Consider the following 24636-nt stretch of genomic DNA (forward strand, 5'->3'; position numbering starts at 1 on the left):
TCTGCAAACACAGCTTTTACTCCTGATTCCTCATGACAGAAAGTTTATAGACATACTGAGAATGGCTGGAATCTCTTTATTTATTTACTCACCAAGTGTTTTTTGAAGGCCTGCTATTCCAGAACTGTGCTGAGCACCTTGGTCCCTAACATAAAGAGACAAAAAAACTCCTCTAGGTTACCTTTAGTGTAGGGTAAATGTATCAAGTTTCTGCTTTCATTGCTGTAGAGATAGTTGCTTATTTGCCTTTTCTGAAAATAAAATGACAAGGTTATAAAAGTAAAATAGAAGATTTCATTGAGGGTATTTCTCTTTCTTTCTTTCTTTTCTTTCTTTTCTTTCTTTTCTTTCCTTTCTTTCCTTTCTTTCCTTTCTTTCTTTTTTCTTTTTTTTTGCGATGGAGTCTTACTCTGTCACCCAGGCTGGGGTGGAGTGGCGCAATCTTGGCTCACTGCAACCTCTGCCTCCTGGGTTCAAGCAATTCTCTTGCCTAACCTCCCGAGTAGCTCTTTTTCTTTTTTCTTTTCTTTTCTTTTCTTTTCTGAGATGGAGTCTTACTCTGTCACCCAGGCTGGAGTGCAGTGGTGCAATTTTGGCTCACTGCAACCTCTGCCTTCTGGGTTCAAACAGTTCTGCCTAGCCTCCCGAGTAGCTGGGACTACAGGTGTGCACCACCATGCCCAGCTAGTTTTTGTATTTTTAGTAGAGACGGGGTTTCACCATGTTGGCCAGGATGGTCTCAATCTCTTGACTTCATGATCCACCCGCCTTGGCCTCCCAAAGTGCTGGGATTACAGGCATGAGCCACCGCTCCCAGCCCATTGAGGGCATTTCTTATGTCTCATATTGTACTTGGTGCTGTTAAATGCTACAGAGGGTTTTAAATCTAAAACTGGGGTCAGGAAACTGGCTTGTGGGCCAAATCCAGCCTGCCTCTTCTCTTTGTATGGCCTATGAGCTAAGAATGAGTTTTACATTTTTTAAATGTGAAACTCATTTAAAAAAATGTAAAACTTTCTACTTCATTTTTTAAATGGCTGGAAAAAAAATCAAAAGAATGTATTAATATATGGGCTTTATATAAAATTCAGATTTCAGTGTTTGTTAATACATTTTTGTTGAAACATAGCTGCGCTCATTCATTTACACATTGTCTTTCACTCTGCAAAGCAGAGTTAAAGAGCTGCAACAGAGACTGTGGCCTACTGAGGCAAAAATATTTTCTGTTTGGTCCTTTACCAAAAAAGTTTGTAAGATTCTGATCTAAAAGACAAAGTATTGACAACCTAGGTGATGCCATTCCTGCCATTCTGTTTGACCTCATCTGCTGTTCTGCCTTTTGTTTACTATGCTTTAGCCAGAGTGGCCTTTTTTTCTTTCCTTTGATCCTGCCAAGCTTGTGCCTGCCACAGGACTTTTACATTTGCGTTTCCTTCTGTGCAGGGCTTTCTTCCCATTTCCGTGGCTGTTACCTCTTTTTCATTAGTCTCAGATGTCACCTCTTCTCCATCTTTGTCATTGTCTACCCACATTATTCTATTTTTGTGTATTTGTTTAATCCTCCCCTTTGCATATTTATTTAATCCTCTCTGGTGCCCAAATGAAGGAAAAGACTGTTTTTGTTAGTAGTTGTGTCCATAGCATCTAGAACGGTACCCAAAACAAAAAGTATTTGTTTGAATAATCATCACTGGCAGCCTAACTTAATAAAGGGATACATTTAATTGCAGTTGAAAGATAGCTGGAGCTGTATGTAAGAAATAAATACCCTAGGATTCTAATTATTTATATACTTTGATAACATGTTAAACCTCAAATTTGAATTTATAAGAAAATGTAGGCAGTGGTTTTCTTATTATCTTGGTCATTTGTGGAAGCAGTTTAATTCATTTTCTACTTCATTTACTCTGTTAAAATGAGGCCAGTGTCATATAATCTGAATTATGTTAAACTAGTATACTGCATATGAAATTTTTTAAAAAGATGTTCATAATACAAGGGATCTCTATCTTTGTGTGGTAGTCCACAAGTTTGTTCATAAATTGGTTGTTTGAAATGGCATTTTTTTTCCAGAAAGTTAGAATTATTGCATTTTTGAATATCACAGGATTTGTTAACTATTTGGCCCTCTGTAGCGTCTGGTTAGAAAGCTTCTGTATCCGTCTGGTTAGACACCATGGAAGTTGCGGTTAGCTTTTCTTCCTAATCTAGGTAATGTGATTGAATACTTACCCTTTGTTAGAAGTTATGTTGAGCACTTTATATAGATTATCTCAGTCTTCACAACAGTCCTGACATAGGTACTATTATGCCCATTTTGCAGTTGAGAAAATTGGATTTTCTAAGTAGTAACCTGTCCTTGATTGCACAGTAACTAAGTCCATTATGGTCTTTAAGGGAGTACAGTCAGAGTAGAAGTGTTTTTTTTTTTTCCTATGCAATTACTTTTTTTCTATGTAATTACGTTTCACTTTGATAGACCATTAGTTCATTTGTTTCCTTATCCAAGTTTTGACTTAATCTTGTTTTTTGAGTGTGTAAATGTTCATGATTCAAAAGGTACATGCAGAAAGCCTCATTCCTTTTCCTACTACTTCTTTCCTGTATATTTCCTGTAAGTAACCATATTTGTTAGTTTCTGGTTTGTCCTTACTGATTTTCTTTTTGCAAGAACAACAACAAACAAAAAACCCCCCAAAATTATGAATACATACATATACATATATACGTATTATATATGTGTGTATTTATTTTCTGATTTTCCTTCTCTCTCACTCAAATTGCAGTGTACTAGATATGCCTTTGTACCCTTTTTTTTTTTTCATTTAATAATATATCCTGGAAGTCACTTGGAAGAAAAGTTTTACTCACATCATCTAATATCAAGTACTACTAGGTCTTTCAACAGACTTTGCCATATCCACCCAGGTATGATTCTTTCTCTTCCTCCTTCCTTTTAGAGTTTCTGTGGTTTGATGTTTTCTAGGAATCATGTTTCTCTTTCCACAGCCTTCTCCCCTGTACCCTCTTCTTTCTCTCACTCCCTTTCTCCTTCCCTTCCCCGTTCCTTCCTCTCTTCTCCCCCTCCCCCTTCTCTTCCTTTCCCTTCCCCTTCTTTTCCTTTCACTTCCTTCCGTTTTAAAATTAGGATATTTAGGAGATATGGGTGTAAATGAGGCCAAAAAGGAAATTCACCTACCTTTAGAAGAAACTTCGAGTCTCTGGTCTTCACAAAGGGATGTTACATTGGACATTCCTATTAAGGAGCTAACTAAGACTGTGGAAGGAAGAGTAGGATAGGAATTTTTAGAAACAGGCAGTTGGTAGGGGGATCCATGGGAATTGGAATTGCTGCTGGTAATGAGAAAGACGGGTGGAGACAAGGCTCATGGTGCCCTCTTCTTCCTTTGTCTTTCCTCCAGTTTTCTTTCTATGAGCCTCATTGGGGCAAGCAGAATAGGGAGATTGGGTTGATGTTTTTCGTGGTGGTCCTAGCAAAGTATGAAGAGATGAGTGAAAGGGGCAACTTGAAAGTGCTCATTAGAAGGTGCTTGAACACTATTAATATGAAGGGGTGTTTATGAATCATGTGGGTATAGGTCAGAGAGTGTCTTGACTCAATACAAGAGATAAATTTCTATTTTGTTTTTGTGTTTTGTTTTGAGACAGGGTTTCTCTCTGTCACCCAGGCTGGAGTGCAGTGGCATGATCATGGCTCACTGCAGCCTTGATCCCTTGGGCTGAAGCAATCCTCCTGTCTCAGCCTTTGAAGTAGCTGTGACTGCAGGTGCACACCATTGCGTCCAGCTAGTTTTTTTTTTTTTTTTTAAATGTAGAAATGGGGTCTCACTTTGTTGCCTAGGCTGGTCTCGAACTCCTAGGCTCAGGTGATCCTTCTGAAGTGCTGGGACTGCAGGCTCGAACCTCTACATCTGGCCTAAAACTCTTAATGATATTTGAAGAGAGGCACAAGAACCCTCTTACCTTCTTCCTCTCCCAGTGTATAAAATAGGTGTGTGGTATATAGGTTTATATCTGTATCTTTCTCTATTTCTTTCTCCATCTACCATGCTTGCTTCATAACTGTCTGTATTTCTATGTTCACCTCTATTTCTCTGTGTCTCTCTCAGTCTCTCTAGGCAAAATAGGATATCTACTTACCTACAAAATCATACCTTCCCCTGCTTCACAGCTATGGTCGGGAGGGAGTATAGTGTAGAGTGGCTAAGAGATTGGTTTTGTAATTAGTCAGACTTAGGTCTCAAATTTCACCTCTGCCCCATGGTAGCTGTATAACTGTGTCACTTAATTTTTCTGAGACTCATTATCCCTATCTTTGAAATAGGGGTCATAAATATATATACCCCATGGGGTATTGTAAGGAATACATAAAATTATATTTCTGAAGTGTTTAGCATGGTGCCTAACACATAAGAGTTCAGTAAATTGTAGCTGTTGCTATTGTTATTAATGCTGCTTTTGTTTTAATCTGAGTCAACTGAAGGTACAATGTCTGTCTATATAAACCTGACGTTCAATTTATATTTGGCTCTCTGAGAAACCATCTCCCTCTTAGCCCGAATGAACCTTTATATATTATTTCCTTTTTGAAATTTTTTTTTTTCAGTTAAACTAAGGTGTCTTTTTTATTGTTTAGGTTGTAAATGTCTTAAAATCCTTATTGTCAAATCTTGATGAAGTAAAGAAGGAAAGAGAGGGTCTGGAGAATGACTTGAAATCTGTGAATTTTGACATGACAAGCAAGTTTTTGACAGCTCTGGCTCAAGATGGTGTGATAAATGAAGAAGCTCTTTCTGTTACTGAACTAGATCGAGTCTATGGAGGTCTTACAACTAAAGTCCAAGAATCTCTAAAGAAACAGGAAGAACTTCTTAAAAATATTCAGGTGAAATTCATATATTTAATAAGATATATGTTTTAAAAATTACAGAAAGGATATGTCTGGACTAAACCTATATTCAATTAGGAAAATGACATTGGAGAATATCTGTAGTTAAGAGTAGAACTTAATACATGTGTATTTTGTAAAATTAAACTTGGCACATCAGTTTTATTTATATCTATGAAACAAAGTCATTTTTTTTTCTTTTTTTTGAGACGGAGTCTCGCTTTGTCACCTAGGCTGGAGTGCAGTGGCACGATCTTGGCTCACTGCAAGCTCCGCCTCCCGGGTTCCTGCCGTTCTCCTGCCTCAGCCTCTGGTGCCCGCCACCACGCCTGGTTAATTTTTTGTATTTTTAGTAGAGACGGGGTTTCACCGTGTTAGCCAGGAGGGTCTGGATCTCCTGACCTCGTGATCCTTCCGCCTCAGCCTCCCAAAGTGCTGGGATTACAGGCGTGAGCCACCACGCCCTGCAGAAACAAAGTCATTTCTATGGCTAAAATGTTGCATGTTACTTAGGAGTGCTTGATACTTCAGATATTTTTCATGGTTCCAAGTTTTTAATAGCTTTGGTTTTTTTCCGTATAGGAAGAAAATCGAAATTAGTTGGAATTACTGATACCTTTAATTATATGGCTAACATACGTACAGACTTCAGTCATTTTTTTAAAAGATAATGCAAACTAAGTATGTTGAGAAGTTTGAAGTTACTGTTCGTGTTTACAGATAGGTAATTTGGACTAACAAAGACTTGAAATTTTGCTCTTTTAATAGTTAACATGCAGAATTAAACATGCATTTCTACTCCTAAATATTGTATCTATATATGATATAAAATATTCCAAAAGGTAAAATAATTTTCATGTTATATTTTTTGCAAGTGTTATATACTAATAGAAATCCATGGTCATTATTGGTTGTTTTGACTCCTATTGGATTTTTGAAATTTTTACTTAAGAAAAATTTAAAGCATAATGAGACTTCAAAAGAGTATACTAGGTAATTCTAGTAATTTTGGATATGTATTTAATTACATATGATTTTCATAATTGGAAAAGATCAATAAAAATGTTATGAGCTATATTTTATAAATAAATGTAAATACATAAATCTTTCTTTTAACAAGGTCTCACATCAGGAATTTTCGAAAATGAAACAATCTAATAATGAAGCTAACTTAAGAGAAGAAGTTTTGAAGAATTTAGCTACTGCATATGACAACTTTGTTGAACTGGTAGCTAATTTGAAGGAGGGCACAAAGGTATGAAGTACATGCAAAAGGAATCATAGCTAGCAAGTACAGATGTGAACGTATAGTTTGGAAGTTAAATGGTATTTCCAGTTGAACCAAATTACTCTTTGCCTGGAATTTTAGCGTTAACGCTATTGTCTCTGCGAAGTTTGTTATAGGAGGGAGAAAGCTTAATGAAGGTGGCAGCATTTCATGGGATTGCATATTTCAACTGGCAGAAAAGGGGTATAAATATTCGAGGTAGCAGGAATTAGCAGAGATGTCAGTGACACCTTTTTAAGGGATAGGAAGTTGACTGATGAATTTTGAGAGGACAGGAGTATTGACTAATTTGGGGACTGATTTGTGATAGAAAAGGTGGGGGGCATGACTTTTATATTCTGTGTGGTGGTTTGCTGAGGACAGACTTGTGGCCTGCCCAAGCGTCAAGAGGGCTCCCTAAATATGTAAGTACTTTCTTGTCTTGTCCTTTAAAAAGTTTAGGGAATTTGCTTGTATTTCTTTTTACCAGTTACTTTGTTTTTGAGGGAGCAGTGACTTTTAAGTTTTTTCAGATGCATAATTCCTTTTGGTACTTAACTTCGTAATACTCACTGAATAAAGTTACCTTGACACAAATACAGTAGGTAAAATGTAAAACCCTCTGAAGAAAGGGTGAAAATACTGCAAAGCCTTCCAAATAGGATAGTAAAATGCCGTTTTAATTTGGTTTAAAATGCTTTGTTTAAATAGGTAAGCTGAGAAAACCCTCCAGAGAGCCTTTAGAAATTCTTTTAAGGGTTTCTGAAGTGTGCTTGCATTTCTGTAGTGAATATGAAAACCTAATCCTTCCACTTAAATCGGTTTAATGTTATTAAGTAATTGACTTTTCTCTAGGAATTAGGAAGATTTTCATGATCATGAAACTTTTAACTTGTTACATTTTTGATGAGAATGTTCTGTAAAAATGATTTTATTTTTATTTTCTCTAGGAATCTTGGATCACATTTAATATTAAGTTGTTGGGCCTAGTAAATTGTATGAATGTATCTCATGCAGATTTCAGTTCTTCGGCTTTAACTATCATTGACAAATTAGCTTTAGATCACATTACTCTCTGGATTAAAAAATTGTTCTTGTTCATTACTTGTATTTGTTGTTTGCTTATAGTTTTACAATGAGTTGACTGAAATCCTGGTCAGGTTCCAGAACAAATGCAGTGATATAGTTTTTGCGCGGAAGACAGAAAGAGATGAACTCTTAAAGTAAGTCTGTTTTGTGGATCAAATTGTACTTGAAGAATTTTCTTTTAAAAAATCATGTAGAGACTTTTGGTGTGAATTTGGTAATATGAGATAGCAATTTCCCTCCTTTTCTCCTGGAAGAAGGAAGTAGATCGAGTATTTTACAAAGCAACAAGCAAACAGCTGCACAATCTGGGAATGAAAGGACGAAAAGAAGCAGAAACTCTAGATGCAGGAAGTACAGTGAGGTCACAGAAATGATAAAACAGTTCAGGTGGCAGATCTCAGGAAGTGCCAGTAAATACAAGCAATTTATTTTGAACTAGCAAGTAGGTTCCTTACATAAAACTACAGCTATAGAACATGGAGGAGACAGCATGAATAGCTCGGAGAATACCAGCAAAATCACTTTTAGAAGGAGGCTGCTGAGAAAGCAGGGCCAGTTAACATACAACTCATTTTCTGCTGAGTAATCAATACAGAGTAGCACAGTGCTGATAAAAGGTAAAAAACATTAACAAAATTTAATAAAACTTCATAGATGAAGAACATTTACCAAAATAATATTGCCACAGAATAGATGAAAATTATGAGCAAACATCTGACCATGAACTAAACAACAACAACAGCAACAACAACAAATGTAAGAAGGCAGTAGTTCTAAGGCCGGGGTCCCCAGTCCTGGGGCCATGGACTGGTACTGGTTCGTGGTCTATTAGGAACTGGGCTGGACAGCAGGAGGTGGGTGGCAGGCAGGCAGGTGGCTGGGCGAGTATTACTGCCTGAGTCCCACCTCCTGTCAGATCAGCCACAGCATTAGATTCTCATAGGAGCGCAAACACTATTGCGAACTGCCCATGTAAGGGATCTAGGTTGTGCGCTCCTTGTGAGACTCTGACTAATGCCTGATGATCTGAGGTGGGACAGTTTCATCCTGAAATCATCTCCCGCTCCCCTGTGGAAAAATTGTCTTCCACGAAACTGGTCCCTGGTGCCAAAAAGGTTGGGGACTGCAAGCACTCTAAGGAACACTTTGAGCAGAAATTCCAGAACTGCAGGAATATGGTAAGAAAACAGGAAGTGATAAGATGTGAGGTGTCAGAATTCAGGAAAGAAGTAGAAGGGAAGAATAAAACTGTCACGAAATGAGAAGGAGCACAAAGGGCAAATAAATGCTGAAGAACACACAGGAACACAGAGTAGAAATTCGGAAATTAAAATGAAATCAAAGTCAAGAAAGAATTACAAAGGATTAGAGAGAAGATGGGCACAGAAGACCTAATATATGCAAAATTGGATTTCTCTCAAAGAAGAAAAACCAGACAGAGCAGTTATTTAACGTTCTCTAAACAGAACACTTATTTAATGATACTCAAGAACATTTTCTTGAAGTAAGTGAAGGTTGTTGAAAGAGTGTATCATATGGTAGGGGAAAATGATCAAGAACTGTCAGCTTCAAGGCATATAAATTATTGGCCTTAAAAGATAATGGCAGAATCCTTTAGCAGTCAGGCAAAACAAGTCAATGTATAAAAAGGCGAAAAAAATTAGGCTGAAAGCACTGTATGCTAGAAGAGAGTGGAGTGATTGCTGTAATCTCAAGGATAGTAAATATGAGTTAAAGATTTTATATCATATAAATACAAGCTAAAGATTTTATATCCAAACTGTACTTCGGGTACATAAAAAACCATCATAAGTAAATAAACATATGCATTCAACATACTTTTGATTAAAAATGTCAGCAGCTTTTCATTTGGAATTAAACAAGTTGATCCTAAAGTTTATATTCATTAGTAATAAATATAAAGAGCTGAAAGAGTCTTATACTGATGACCCTTTCAGGCAACTAGATCTTTATTCATCTCTCTGTTCATATTCATGAACAGAGAATGAACATGTTCGTGTTCATTCACCTCTCTGCTCATGTTCATGAGAGAAGTTACCATTTTCTTCTAAGAAAGAGCAGGTCAGTTGCTTTTAGAATATTTCTGCTAAACCTATAAAAAGCAAATAAATAGAATGTTTTAAAAATGTTCTAAATGTTAAAAAAAAAAAGTTTTTTGTTTTTTTTTTAAAAGACGGAGTTTTGCTCTGTCAACCAGGCTGGAGTGCAATCATGCAATCTTGTCTCACTGCAACCTCCGCCTCCTGGATTCAAGCAATTCTCCTGCCTCAGCTTCCCGAGTAGCTGGCATTACTGGTGTGCGCCACCACGCCTGGCTAATTTTTGTATTTTTAGTAGAAACAGGGTTTCACCATGTAGGCCAGGCTGGTCTTGAACTCCTGACCTCAGGTGATCGGGATTACAGGTGTGAGCCACCCCCACAGCCTAAAAAAAGATGAGTATTCTCCATATTAGTCTTAATGATAAAAAATCTAACAAAAATTAATACAAAACAGTCTACAGACCAGTTTCAGTTATGAATATGGATGCAAAAGTCCTAAATAAAGTATTTGACAGTAATAGTCACCAGGACGTTAAAAAAGAATTATTGACAAGGGGAGGGGGGGCGTTTATTCCAGTATTCAGTATTCAGTGTTTTCATATCAAAGGAAGGATCACTGGTTTGTCTTAATAGATGAGGCAGAAGCATTTGAGAAAATGAGTGTTCTGATACTCAGTAAAATAAGAATAGATAGAAGATAGATGCTTCCGTAACATGAAAATATATATATGTTTGTGTGTGTATATATTTCTGCCCAAAACTCAGTATAGTGATTAATGGAGAAGCACTATAAAGAGTTCCCTCTCAAGTCAAGAACAGAAAACAAATAACCACTATCAGCACTATTTTTAAATACTGTACTGCAGTACCAGCCAAGGCAATCACATGAGAGAGAAATTACAAAATTGGAAAGGAAGAAGTAAAACTAGCACTATTTACAGACATTATGATTGTACAACTACTTGAAAACCCAAGAAAACCCCAAAACTCTGCAAATAATAAAATAATTATTACTGAAGTTGTTGATCATAAATATAATTTGTAGAAATCAGTGACTTTCATGTAAATAAGCCTTTAGAAGATAAGATGGAGGAAGAGACCCACTTAAAATAGCAACAAAAAAGATAAAATATAAGTTTATAATATTTGAGATCTATGTGAAGAAAACACTATTTCAGGGACACAAAAGAAGACTTAAAAAACATGTTCTTGGATAGGATGACTCAACTTCATAAAGATGTCAATTCTTTTTTTTTTTTTTTTGAGACGGAGTCTCGCTCTGTCGCCCAGGCTGGAGTGCAGTGGCGCGATCTCAGCTCACTGCAAGCTCCGCCCCCCAGGTTCACGCCATTCTCCTGCCTCAGCCTCCCGAGTAGCTGGGACTACAGGCGCCGCCACCTCGCCCAGCTAGTTTTTTGTATTTTTTAGTAGAGACGGGGTTTCACTGTGTTAGCCAGGATGGTCTCGATCTCCTGACCTCGTGATCTGCCCGTCTCGGCCTCCCAAAGTGCTGGGATTACAGGCTTGCACCACCGCGCCCGGCCAAAGATGTCAATTCTAAGTTAACTTATACATCAGCCGGGCGTGATGGCATGCACTTCTAGTCCCAGCTACCTGGGAGATTGAAGTGGGAGGATGGTTTGAGCCCTAGGGTTTTAGGTTGTAGTGCGCTATGATTGTACCTGTAAATAGCCAGTGTACTCCAGTCTGGGCAACAGTGAGACCCTATCTCTAATAACAAACATAAATAAAGAAATAAACATATGCATTCAACATACTTGTGATTAAAAATGTCAGCAGCTTTTCATTTGGAATTAGACAAGTTGATCCTGAAGTTCAAGTAGAAAAAGAAACAAGGTCAGCCAGGAAAACAGTAAAAAGAATAGTGAAGGGATACTAGTTCTACCAGATATTAAGGTATATAATACCATCTTTAATTAAAACACAGTGATGCTGGTACATGATTAGACAAAGACAGAATAGAAAATAGAAATAGATTGAAATACATATGTGAATTTAGTGTAAAAGATCTTCAGCCAACCAGAAGAGGTTGTGGACAACTGCCCAGCCATTTAGAAAATAAAAGTTATCTTTATACCAAAGTAAGTTCTGAGTGGACCAAACTTGAAATTTGTAAATGATATATAAGGTGTAAAATAGAATGGAGAATTCCTTAATAAAGCTGGGATGGGCAGCATCTAATAACTCCTACTTAAATTCCAGAAGGTACTAAAAAAAAAGAAAAGAATAAGTTCCTCACAGAAATATGGTAAACAGAGTCAGGATATAACAAATTGGGAATCCAATATTTGAAACTTATTCACAGGCAAAAGGCTAATTTACTTTATTTAGAAAAGAACTAGAAATCAATGAGAAGAAAACCCAATAGAAAACTGAGGAAAAGACGCTAACAGAATTTTGCAGACAAGGAAATATAAATGGCTCTTAAATAAATGAAATAAAAAAAAAGAATACCCTCATTCATTATAAAATACAAATTAAAATTAGTCTGAAATAATATTTTTCAGTTTGGCAAGAATCTGAAAGTTTGATAACATGCTTTGTTGTCACATGTTGGAGAAATAGATTTTATATTGCTGTGAGAATACACAATGGTGCAATCCTTGTGTTGGGCAGTTTAGCTGTAAAGAATAAGACTACTAACGCAAACATCCTTTAATCCAGCTATTCTGTTTTTGGGAATCTATTCTGAGGATATATTAGAATATGCTAGAAATGACATATTTATGAGCTTATTCATTTCTGCATTGCAAATAGCAGTAAAAAAGCAGAAACAAAGTGACCAGGGCTGCTGAAATAAAGCTATAGTTGTATGGTGAAATGCTGTGCAGCTATTTTAAAAAACAGGATGTTTTCAATTTACTGATATGGAAAGATCTTCAAGATAGTTATGGTAAAAAGACGCAGAACAGTGTGTAGAGTATGCTTTGTGTAAAAAGGAAGAAAACAATAAACATAGAAATTGACTTGTTTATGCACAAAGAAGCTCTGGATATTCTAAGGAAGAAAGATTGGAATATTGTCATTTTAAATATTTTATAATTCATGTATCTAAAAAGCAGGTTTGTTGCTATTTGTGTGTATATTTATTATATACACTTGTCAAATATTTTCAGCTCAGTGATTGAAAGGTGAATGAAAGATGGAAAAGTAGGCCATATAATAATATTAGCTTTTGAATATCTGAGAGTTTATTTTGTTAGTCATTGTTAATACTCAAGGCCAAAATACTTTGAAATCTTACGGAATATAATGTATACTGGAAAAGTATACATAAGTGTATATCTTGTTGAATGTTCACAAACTGAGTACACCCAGGCAACCAGCACTTAGATCAATACACAGAAAATTCTCAGCACACTAAAAGCATTGTTAATGCATCCACCCAGTCAGTCTTTCTTTATCTTTCTCTTCCAGGGCAACCACTATCCTAACTTGTGCGAGAACATAGATTACTTTCTCCTGTTTTTGCATTGCATATAAATAGAATCACATGTGATGTACTCTTCTATGACTGGCTTTTATTCTACATTGTATTTGTGAGATTCATCAGTATAAGTTGTGTGTATTTGTAGATCTTTTATTCTCAATTCTGTATATATTTTATGTGAATATACAAGTTATTTATTCTGTTGAATATTTTGAATAGTTGCTAGTTTTGAGCTTTTGTAAATAGTGCTGGCATGAATATTGTAAATCACTGCTGTCCAATATTGCTGGTAGCAGTAAAAATATAGAAACAAGTCAAATGTCTGGTTCTGGTTAATTAAATAAAACTATATCTATATGGTGAAGTACTATGCAGTGACATATGCAATGGAAAATGTAAAATTTGTAGTAGCTGTAGTTAGAAAACAGGTGAAATTAATTTCAGTATTCCATTTAACCCAGTATGTCCAAAGTATTATCATTTTAACATATAATCAATGTAAAATTATAAATGAGAGATATTTTACTTTTTTTCATACTAACTCTTAGAAATCTAATGTGTGTGTGTTGTTTTTTTTGGGTGAGATAGCGTCTTGCTCTGTCGCTTAGGCTGGAGTGCAGTGGTATGACCTTGGCTCACTGCAACCTCTGCCTCCTGGGTTCAAGCAATTCTCTGCTTCAGCCTCCCGAGTAGCTGGGTTTACAAGCGCCCACCACCAAGCCCGACTAATTTTTGTATTTTTAGTAGAGATGGGGTTTCACCATCTTGGCCAGGCTGATCTTGAACTCCTGACCTCGTGATCCACCTGCCTCGGCCTCCCAAAGTGCTGGGATTACAGGCGTGAGCCACCGTGCCCAGTTTAATGTGTATTTTATACTTACAACACATCTCAATTCAGATTAGCCACATTTCAGATGTTTGATAGCTATATGTGGCTAGTGGTTACTGTATTAGACAGTACATGCTTTTGGTGAGCATGTTATATGCAGTGCTGTTGGGTATATACCTAGGTCAAAGGGTATGTGTATGCTTAGTTGGTATTTCAAATAGTTTTCCAACGCGATTGTACTAATTTATATTCCTCCTAGCAATATCTGAGAGTTCTGGTTGCTCCACATTTTTGCCCTTAGCTATATTCTGCTGGGTTTGTAGTATTATCTCATTGTATGAGTTTAATTTTCATTTTCCTGATGACTAATATGTCCTTTTTATATGCTTATTAGCTGGAGGCTTTGCTTTTTAATTTCTGTTTTCATTGAAATCTTTCATCAGTAATTTAAAGAGTTTAAGAAGAATGAGTGGTTTACTCTGAGCTTTACTTTCTTTTTACTAATGGTTTGAAAACCATTGTCAGATTGTTGGGTGTAGGAATACTGGTGGCATTTTTTTAAATATCTTTTTGCTCTTTTACATTATTGGTTTTATTTAATAGCATTGATTTATATCTTTTGTAAGTGGCTAGGAAATTATCATTTGCCCTGTAAATGTGTTATTTACTGCATCCATCCCTAGAGTTTATCAAAGGAAAAAAGGTATTGTGTTAAAGCTTTATAATATATATATATATTTTAGATATTTCCAAATCTGACCTTTTAGAATTTTGATATTAAAAACTTATTAATAAATAATAAGCAGTTATTTACTTGTATTAAGAAGTAGCTTTTTTTTTTTGATGAATGTATACTAGTTTTCTTTATGTCTGGAGTGATTGGGGCCCTTCTTGAGAGGGAAGTTGGGATGCGGACAATGTGGGGCTTTGCTGTTATTTGTTAAATCAGGGCAAAAGGTACTGTCTCAGACATTTTGGGACTTGTCATATTTACTTCTCTGTGTACATTAATCAGTGCAGTGAAAAGATGATTGACATCATGTATTACATGGAGTGCATTTTACCTTAGGTATTGTTTAGTGTGGTTTTGGGATGAATTTCAAATTACTGTTAGAGAAGACAAAATTTTCTAATTTTTAGTACTAAATTGTAAGAGTATTTTCAGCAATATGTCTTTCATGAGTTTACCTTAGTGACAGGTCATGTGTTATCTTTTAACATAAAATATCTCAATGCCACATTTCTTTGAATATCTTCAGAAAGTTTTTATCTAGAAATTTGCATAATGGTTTGCATAAAAGGTTAGCTTTTTCATCTGTTTTATTTTGTATAAACACTGATAAAGTGATTACAACACTGGCTACATAAGTCATTGTAGTTTTCTGATAACTTTTAGATAGATGATGTTAGGAGTTTTTTAAATCCAGGGACTACCTTTTATTAGAGGGTGGGCAGTCTTTTAGGATTACTTGCCCAGTTTGACATGTTTCTTACTCTAGCTATAACTGTGATCTCTGAAAATGTTTACTTTTTTCCCCTAGTCTTCAGAAATAGAAAAAAGATACAACTTCATTTTATTAAACAGTAGGAAGAAAGAGGATTTAGATTCTAGTCAAGAATAGAAATGTAGTATATTTTATTTTTTTTCAGTTTTTGTTATATTGATAAATAATTGTACATATTATGGGGTACATGTGATACTTTGATCGTGAATATAATGTGTAATAATCAAATCAGGGTAATTAGGATATTCATCACATATTTGTGGGGCACATGTGATATTTTGATACATGAATACAATGTATAATAATCAAATCAGGGTAATTAGGATATTCCTCATCTCAAACGTTTACCGTTTCTTTGTGTTGGGAACATTCCAAATCTTCTAGCTATTTAGAAATACACAATAAATTACCATTAACTGTCATCACCCTATGGTGCTATTAAACACTAGAACTTATTTATTCTATCTGACTGTATTTTTGTACCCATTATCCAACCTCTCTTGATCCCCACCCCCTACTCTTCCTTGACTCTAGTAACCATCATTCTACTCTCTGTCTCCTTGTTTTTAGCTCACACATATGAATGAGAACATGCAATTGTCTTTCTGTGCCTGGCTTATTTCGCGTAACGTAATGTCCTCCAGTTCCATCCGTGTTGCTGGAAGTGACAGAATTTCATTTTTTTTATGGCTGAATAATATTCCATTGCATATATATACTACACTTTATCCATTTATCTGCTGATGGACACTTAGGTTGCATTCATTCTTGGCTGTTGGAAGTGCTGCAACAAACATGGGAATATAGATATCTCTTCAATATATGGATATCCTTTCTTTTGGATATATATCCAGCGATTGCTGGATCATATGGTAGATCTAGTTTTAGTTTTTTGAGGGACCTCCATACTGTTTTCCATAGTCGCTGTACTAATTTGAAATGTAGTATATTTTAAAATGCCATCATTGTTTGGAATCTGTTTTCTATATTTCATGTATGAAGAAAAGAAAAGCTGGTATTTTATGTGTGTTCATTGTTTTCTATCATGTTAATTTTTAATACTTTGTCTTTGATAAGGGACTTGCAACAAAGCATTGCCAGAGAACCTAGTGCTCCTTCAATTCCTACACCTGCATATCAGTCCTCGCCAGCAGGAGGACATGCACCAACTCCTCCAACTCCAGCGCCAAGAACCATGCCGGTTAGTAGGCAAATGTTTTAAACAGAGATTTTACATTAGTGATGATTACTTGTTTTAATGGATAAAACATGGTTTACATAGGAAGGATCTAGTGGTTACCACCTGCATCAGGTAACCAACCTCCTGATATTTTGCGATATGTAAAACACAGCATCATTCAAGAATTCTTAACCAAAAAAATGCTTAGCCCGAATCTAATCAAGCCCTTAAACAAACTTTCTGTTTACAGCAAATAAAACAAATGATAAAATGAGAAGTTAAATTATGCCATTAGGAAACAATTGGACAAATCTATCACATGGGACATTTATATGAAATAACTGAGTTGATCTTTTCTAAAAGTGAGTGTCATAGGTTTTAAAAAAAGGGCATATTCTAGATGAAAAGAGATGAAAGTTTCCTTACAATCAAATGCAAATGAACTTTGAGTTGATTTTGGTTTATAAAAATAGCTATATGAGCTTTTTTGTGTTAATTAGGGAAAATTGAATTTGGAGTGGATATTTGATGACATTGGGGAATAGCATTAGTTTTTTAAGGATGAAAATGGTATTGTGATTATGTAGGATAATATCCTTATGAGAACTTGAGTGCTGAAGTCTTTAGGGCTAGTGTCATGAAGTTTGCAACTTACTTCCAACGATTCTGCAAATATATATGGATGTAGTTATAGATAAAGCAGAAATGGCAAATGTTAATAGTTATTGAATTTCATTGGCAGATGTGTGATTATTTTATATACTATTCTTTTAAAATTTTCTGGTGTTTGACATTTTTCATATAGAGTTTGGGGACTGGGAGGAGATGATGGAAGTAAACAGTACCTGTGCTGCTTTCTTCCACCTCAAATGTCCAGCCACTCAGGAAGCAGTAAATGATTAAATATTAGGCACCAGGAAAAGAGCAGTGGCTATGGAGTTTCCACAGATTGGAGAATTATTCAACTATGATATATTTCTATAGTAATAAGCCAGTATTTAAGAATGGGAAATAAAAATATATTTGGTTGGATTCTAGAGTTTCTCATATGTCCTTATTAATTTTAATTAATAGCAGTTTGAGAGAAATGAAACATTTTATAGTCAATGCTGACTTTTTCTTATAGCCTACTAAGCCCCAGCCCCCAGCCAGGCCTCCACCACCTGTGCTTCCAGCAAATCGAGCTCCTTCTGCTACTGCTCCAGCTCCAGTGGGGGCTGGGACTGCTGCACCAGCTCCATCACAAACACCTGGCTCAGCTCCTCCTCCACAGGCCCAGGGACCACCCTATCCCACCTATCCAGGATATCCTGGGTAAGGCTTCAACATCATGTATCCCAAGTTGGCTAATATTGTTTCTAGGCTCTGGCTAACCTGTTAAAAACAGGGTCACCCCTTCTACAAATGGAAGTGTCATGAATGAATAAGCTACACTGTCAGCTTATCCAGAAATGAAAATAATGTTATGGTCACTTACATAAATAGCTATTTCCTAGGCTTTTAAAATTTGTTTTTATACTTTACATATTGGGTTTATATTAAATAATCTCTTCTGTATAGAGTTCAGTAGGTATTTCCTTGGGTTAGGTGATAAACAGGTACCTTTTCTGAGCGTAGCATAGCAAAACTGATAAGGCCTTATTTACATCCCTATACTTAGAATACTTGGCATTTAATAAACAGTTGAATAGAAATTTATCTAATTATGGGTTGCACTTTCTTAAAGGTTAACCTCTGTGATAATTTCTTAATCTTAAAAATCCAAACATTTGACTACCTTTTAAGGTGTGCTCTAAATTTTACTTAGTAAGTACATGTTGTCTTCCAAATATTAGAACTTTTAAAGTTGTAAATTTATGTACATCACAGTGAATATTGAATATTGTGGAAGAGGAATGTATTTAGATGACTAGTTTTGCCACGTTAAAATGAAGGGTCTTCATATTTTTTCTTTCTTTTAATACTTGAATATTTAATCTTATTTTCTTCGGTATTTTTTTGGATAGTATTAAACACTTGGTACTCTTTTGTTGTAATTAAGAACAGGATAGGAATGCTTTTCTCTGACAAGTGCCTTGAAACAGTTTTTCTCTCTCCACTGTTCTTTAACAGACTAAAAAATAGAAATGACTTTCATGAAAAACGTAGTTCTAGAATAATTATTGTTTTATTTTTTAGTATTTGATTTACCAATCAAGTTTTTTTTGTTTTCTTCTCCCTATCAGGTATTGCCAAATGCCCATGCCCATGGGCTATAATCCTTATGCATATGGCCAGTATAATATGCCATATCCACCAGTGTATCACCAGAGCCCTGGACAGGCTCCATACCCAGGACCCCAGCAGCCTTCATACCCCTTCCCTCAGCCCCCACAGCAGTCTTACTATCCACAGCAGTAATATGTCTGCTCAGCAGCTCAGCTGATTCAGATCAGAGGGAAAGAAATACCAACCCTGCAATAAGTGTACTAAACTCTACGCTCTGGTTAATGTAATGTACTCTCCTGGACTGAATGCAGTGTATAATTTCTGTCTACAGCTAGAAGCTGTGCCCCACTTCCACATTTGATTACACATGTGAGATTTGCTGCTGTTGCAGTATAAACACTAGGTATAATAGGATTTGAAATTGTATTACAGTTCATAAAAATTGAAAATGAGAAATTAAACCTGCAAGTGAAACATTTGAAACTATTATACTTTCTACATAAGACACTGTTGGGACATCAGATACTTACAAAGATGGTTTAAGTATGGATACTCGAGAAAATTAAGTTTTCTTTCCCTTTGGTTTATTGATTTGGTTTAATTTCCATTATGCTATTTTGCATAATCAAGGCATTGTAAATCTTATAATTTTAAAATAAATTACTTAAGAACAGTTGTCATTGTTATGTTTTGTTATTGATTCTCATTACTGTCTAATTTTTTTTTTCTGGTATTAGTCTCATTTTGTATGTATATAAGTTAAACATATACTGTTTTTTAAGTGCATGAATAGTACAAGTTATTATCAAGGACGTTTTATAGGGAAACCAAAAGAATAGTATCATAGTTTATCTTTCATATGCTGATTAGTAAACGGCTTTTGACATTTATTTTAAAAAGTCCTATAATGTGGAAGAAACAAGCAATTGCTACCAAAGATTCTTCAAATAAATATACAAATAAATGTGTATATTTAATGTTTTATTGTTCGCTTCTCCAGAAAATTGATGCAAATTCTGGTAATAATTCTTGCATTTTTTTCCCCGTAACCTGGTTAAAATAAATATGCCATTGACAATACTTCATAATGTAATGGAATTGTTTGGGGAACACTTACTGTACCCTCTTATCCTTTTTTCCACCTTACTGTGTTAACTTAGTGACATTTAATGCCCAATATGTATGAATAGATCTAAGTCATTTAATTTTTTTTCCTTAAAGATTGGACTATTTTATAATTCAAGGAGCATACAAAAAAATGGTTGGGAACATATGCCAATTCTGGAGTAGGCTATGTATTTAATACTCATCTCTGCCGTTAGGATATCTACTCACTGTATAAACCTCAGTAAAAATAGTGAAGACATGCATCATGGAATGAGAAAATGAGAAAGGAATGAGTTGTCTAACATCGCAGTGGGATCTGTTTTATGTGAGGTTCATTTCTGAACACATTAGGCGTATGAGCAGATTTCCAATGAATCTATTTATGTTTATTTTCTGAGTTTCAACGCTGACCTTTTCTTGCATTATTGTTTCATTTTAATGATAGTGTTGCTTGTCCCACTGTTGTTTTCATTGACAGTTTGGATTTATATTTTAAATGTTCGAATGAAAGTATGATTGTAAAAGGGAGTGAATTGGTTTAAAAATATATGTATATTTTAAACTTTGTTGTGTGTAGGAAACATGAAGGCATGTTAATTCAATATAAATGGCTTTGATTTCATGGAATATTAAAATTGGTTTAAAGTCCAATAGTTAAACCTTAGCAAAAATAGTTTTTTACTTTATCAATTGCTAAGATTTAATACTTTGGATTATCAAAGTGTGACATGGGCTTGTTTGACTATTCTGTAAGTGGCATTTAAGTTCCACATTCTTATTACTTGAGGTACTTTATACTAACATAAGACACTCAGTGAGAGTTAGAGGTATTACACATTGCTAGTTTATAATGTCTTACTAATGCAGAAAAAAGGAAAAAACAAAATTGGCCTGAATATTCTCTTGGGGAAAGAGGGCACCAAAGAAAAGGGTAAGTGCATCTGAGGGCCAAAAAGAGATGTATAAGCCTTTTAGCCCATTCCCCATGCTGGGCCTGCTCCCAGAGCCACAGGAAGATCATTCAGAAACTAGGAAAGGAGGCCCCCACAGCTGCTCCTGCCACAGCACACCTGACTCTCATCGGCTCTGTTAGTGTAACCTTTTAAATGTAGCAACCGAAACCCTTTTCCTCTTGTCAGTTCACTCATCCTTTGGTTTCTTTTTGATCACCTGTGTCTGGGGACAATCAATCACACGAAATGCAGCCCTTTATTGCTGTTATGGATAATACTGTTGATTTGGAGTTGGAAGGGTACTACTCTGTGGTTCAGGTGTGTTGTACCCATGTTTATAATTAGGCTTTATTATCTTCCTAAACCAAGGAAAGGAAATCATCCCCAGACCATTTATGTTGAGCTTTGGAATACTATTTTAAACTGGATTATACTTAAATAATGAAGCTCTGCATAGAGGAACTAGTCAGAAGTAGGGAAAACACTGTCTAGTTTTTATCAGTCTGATATTAAGTATTGATCTAAGAGAACTCTCCCTGTGCCCCTTGGTCTTTATTTTCAGTTAAGAAAAACAGTCACATGTCACCACAAACCAATCAATCTTTATGAGATACTCCTGTATCCATACCCCAGCTTGTTTGCAATTTATAATCCTCCCCTTCAAAACTAAGAAGTTACAGAAAAAAAGAATGGATTTCACAGAGCCTTGTGTCCCTAAAGTTCTATCCCAGTCAGCAGTCTTTATAGTCAAAACAGATTTTAAAAAATGTTTTCCATTTGAGCTTTACAGTTAGCAAAAGTGCTTTTATACATGTTCTGATTTCAGAAACAGGATAATATAATTTGTTAAGTAGGTTTCAGTTTGCTAATAGGGATTTTTTGTGTTTTGTTTTTTAATTTTCAGCATCTCTTGAAGAATCTTGCTACAGCCAAGTGGCATCTCACCTTTTAGAGACGTTTGCAATTATTAGTTGATTCACAGTACAGAACAAGGTGTAAAGGAAAAAACCCTGCTAGGTAGTGTTATAGTTGCTGGATTAAAAATAGACATTAGAAATAACAGGTTCATTATAAGATTTACATGGAAGAGCAAAGAAGGAAAAATTATATTTTTAAAGAAAGAGAATATTCAGGCTTTATTTCTGGTATGAAGTTTATATTTTTTAAAAAAATCCTATATTATCACACCAGAGATTTTAGATTCTTTTCTGGTTAGAAACATTGCTGGTAGTTGGATTATATTTTTATTGTATTCATTTATCTTAGGGGGAAAATTGTAAAGAAAAAAAAAGGTCCAGATGAATGTATCCTAGAAATAAAAGTTGAAAGATTCTTACTTCTTTGGAGTATGAATTCTTATTTAAAGTGTTTATTCTTCAGCTTTTTAGTTTCCATTATTTCTTTGACAAATGGTGAATTGGAAAATGTAAAAAAAATACCCAGTTTGACTAAATGCATGAGACTACAAAAGGGAGATAGTGTTTAATTTTTTTTTTTTTTTTTTTTACACCTGCAACCTGATAATTTAGTGGTCATGGATGGGGCATGTTTTTCATTGCTTATGTGATTTACTCTAGGAGTATTCTTTTCAAATACCACTTTTTAGGTCAATTTTTGGAAATTATCAGCAAGATTACCATAATAATCAGCTGATCAGGGGAGTGGGGATGGGTTCTGCTGCAGCCCGCGTGAAGGTGACTGAGAAGCTGCATGCTTGGCCTGCTTTAGTATTTACCACTACCACAGGGCAGGATTGGCTTAGGAATGCCCTGTGAGCAGATCGACTAGAGCCTGTGAACCAGAGGGCTCCATCCCACCGAGGCTCAGGCCACAAGCTACTGCCAGTCTGTGTCCCTGCCCAATGACTGATCTTACCTTTGTAGGTTATCAGTTTGGGACACATCCAAGTTGTCTGCCTTTTCTCCTCATTGGCGCACTGCAAAGGATCCTGGCTTCTCTCAGTTCTGTGGCTCCCGTGATCCTTTCTGCTTAAAAGTTGCTTAAGTTATGAACACAAGTGATAGAGGTGAAGAGGTTCAAGTCTCTTACCACTGTTTTTAAATTTTCCTATATTTTTAGCTGTTTTAAGCTTTACACACTTTGAAGCCCACGTGATTCGCACTCATCAAGTCTGTCTTTATTGTGAACATGAAGTGGCCCTTTTCCATCTTGCAGTATATTCTATTTTTTAAGGCAAGGTCTCGCTCTTGCCCAGGCTGGAGTGCGATCTTGGCTCACTGCACCCTCAAATTGCTAGGCTCAGTTGATTCAACCTCCTCAGCCTCCTGAGTAACTGGGACTACAGGCACCTGCCACCATGCCTGGCTAATTTATATATATATAAATTATATATATATATATTTATATATATATTATAGATATATGTATTTTTTATATATATATATATATTTTTATATTTTTTTTGTAGAGGTGGAGGTTTCACCATGTTCCCCAGGCTGGCCTGGAACTCCTCAGCTCAAGCGACCCACCTGCCTCGGCCTCCCACAGTGTTAGGATTACTGGCATGAGCCATTGCACCTGCCTACCTTTTTATATGACTACTGTTGTTTTGTTTTTGGATGTATTAGCAGGTTTTCTAATCTAATGTGTGCACCTGCTTTAGTTTGAGATGTTTAGATTTAGTTACTTGACTCAACCTTTTTTTTTTTTTGGAATTTAAAAGGGAAGTTTAACGATTTTGGTAAAATTAAATGATCTTTTGATATTTTTGTCTGATACAAATATTTAATCCTTTCTGTTTTCTACATCTGTCTTTCATTGCTTGAATTATGTGTTCTTTTATGTTTCCTAGTTGTTTGAAATATTACCTGTAATTTTAAAAGCATTAATATTCTTTTTTTCCTTCTCAGCCATATGTTGTTTCTTAAAAAGTAGGGGATGGGTTGGACCCAGTGGCTCATGCCTGTAATCCCAGCACTTTGGGAGGCCGAGGTGGGAGGATCACCTGAGGCCAGGAGTTCGAGAGCAGCCTAGCCAACATGGTGAAACCCGTGTCTACTAAAAATACAAAAAATGAGCCAGGCGTGGTGGTGGACGCCTGTAGTCTCAGCTACTCGAGAGGCTGAGGCAGGAGAATCGCTTGAACCCAGGAGGCGGAGACTGTAGTGAGCTGAGATCCGGCCATTGCACTCCAGCCTGGGCGACAAGAGTGAAACTCCGTCTAAGAAAAAAAAGGGGGGCCGGGCGCGGTGGCTCAAGCCTGTAATCCCAGCACTTTGGGAGGCCGAGACGGGTGGATCACGAGGTCAGGAGATCGAGACCATCCTGGCTAACACGGTGAAATCCCGTCTCTACTAAAAAATACAAAAAACTAGCTGGGTGAGTTGGCGGGCGCCTGTAGTCCCAGCTACTCGGGAGGCTGAGGCAGGAGAATGGCGTGAACTCCGGAGGCAGAGCTTGCAGTGAGCTGAGAGCCGGCCACTGCACTCCAGCCCAGGCCACAGAGCGAGACTCTGTCTCAAGAAAAAAAAAAAAAAAAGAAAAAAAAGGGGGAGGGGATGGGGAAGGGAAATCAAATAAACAGGGTTTAGGCTAATAATTGCTAATGCACTATTATTTTTACATTGTACATCTTGATTATACTTGTTGATATTTGCATTTTTTTATTACTTGATTTATAAAATATGTAAACACAGTCTATTATAACTTGGTTATAGCTGGTCCTCTTCTCTTTTCCCTTCTTGGGATGGCTTTTGAACATTCAGGAGGTTTGTTCTTGCCTTCTGTCTTACACCAGTCTCACTCTGCCTCCAGCCTGTGGGCTTCTCTGTCGCCAGTAGGTGTCAGCGATTCTGGATGAGGAACTCCCCGAGGGGCCAGTGTCTCCTTTTTCCACTGAACCCTGGAAGGAATGGCCCCTTCAGCCTTCATCAGCCCACCACAATGGACTGGGCTGCATAATGTATTCTTTTTAAAAGTAGTATGTTTTTTTGAATAGGCAATACACACACGGTATAAATTTCAAAAGATAGAAAATGGTGTAAGTGTCCTTCCTGCCCCTGTCCCTTGACCCAGTTTTCTTCCTTAAGGCAGTCTCCACTACCAGTGCACGCAGG

The 24636-nt window shown here is 36.2% G+C and overlaps 1 protein-coding gene across 2 annotated transcripts in view; it reads left to right on the forward strand.

The window, feature by feature from the left end:
• Nucleotides 1–21896, forward strand: part of PDCD6IP (programmed cell death 6 interacting protein) — a 77034-nt gene extending 55138 nt beyond the window's left edge. For both annotated transcript variants that reach the window (XM_025374758.1, XM_025374759.1), the window contains exons 13-18: nucleotides 4658–4906; nucleotides 6030–6164; nucleotides 7305–7399; nucleotides 16190–16313; nucleotides 17419–17606; nucleotides 18518–21896. In XM_025374758.1, coding sequence (XP_025230543.1) covers nucleotides 4658–4906; nucleotides 6030–6164; nucleotides 7305–7399; nucleotides 16190–16313; nucleotides 17419–17606; nucleotides 18518–18692 — 966 coding nt within the window. In that variant the 3' untranslated portion in view covers nucleotides 18693–21896. The remainder of the gene's footprint in view (nucleotides 1–4657; nucleotides 4907–6029; nucleotides 6165–7304; nucleotides 7400–16189; nucleotides 16314–17418; nucleotides 17607–18517) is intronic.
• Nucleotides 21897–24636: the final 2740 nt, after the last annotated feature.

Source organism: Theropithecus gelada, chromosome 2, assembly GCF_003255815.1.
Source record: "Theropithecus gelada isolate Dixy chromosome 2, Tgel_1.0, whole genome shotgun sequence".
NCBI lineage: Eukaryota > Metazoa > Chordata > Mammalia > Primates > Cercopithecidae > Theropithecus > Theropithecus gelada.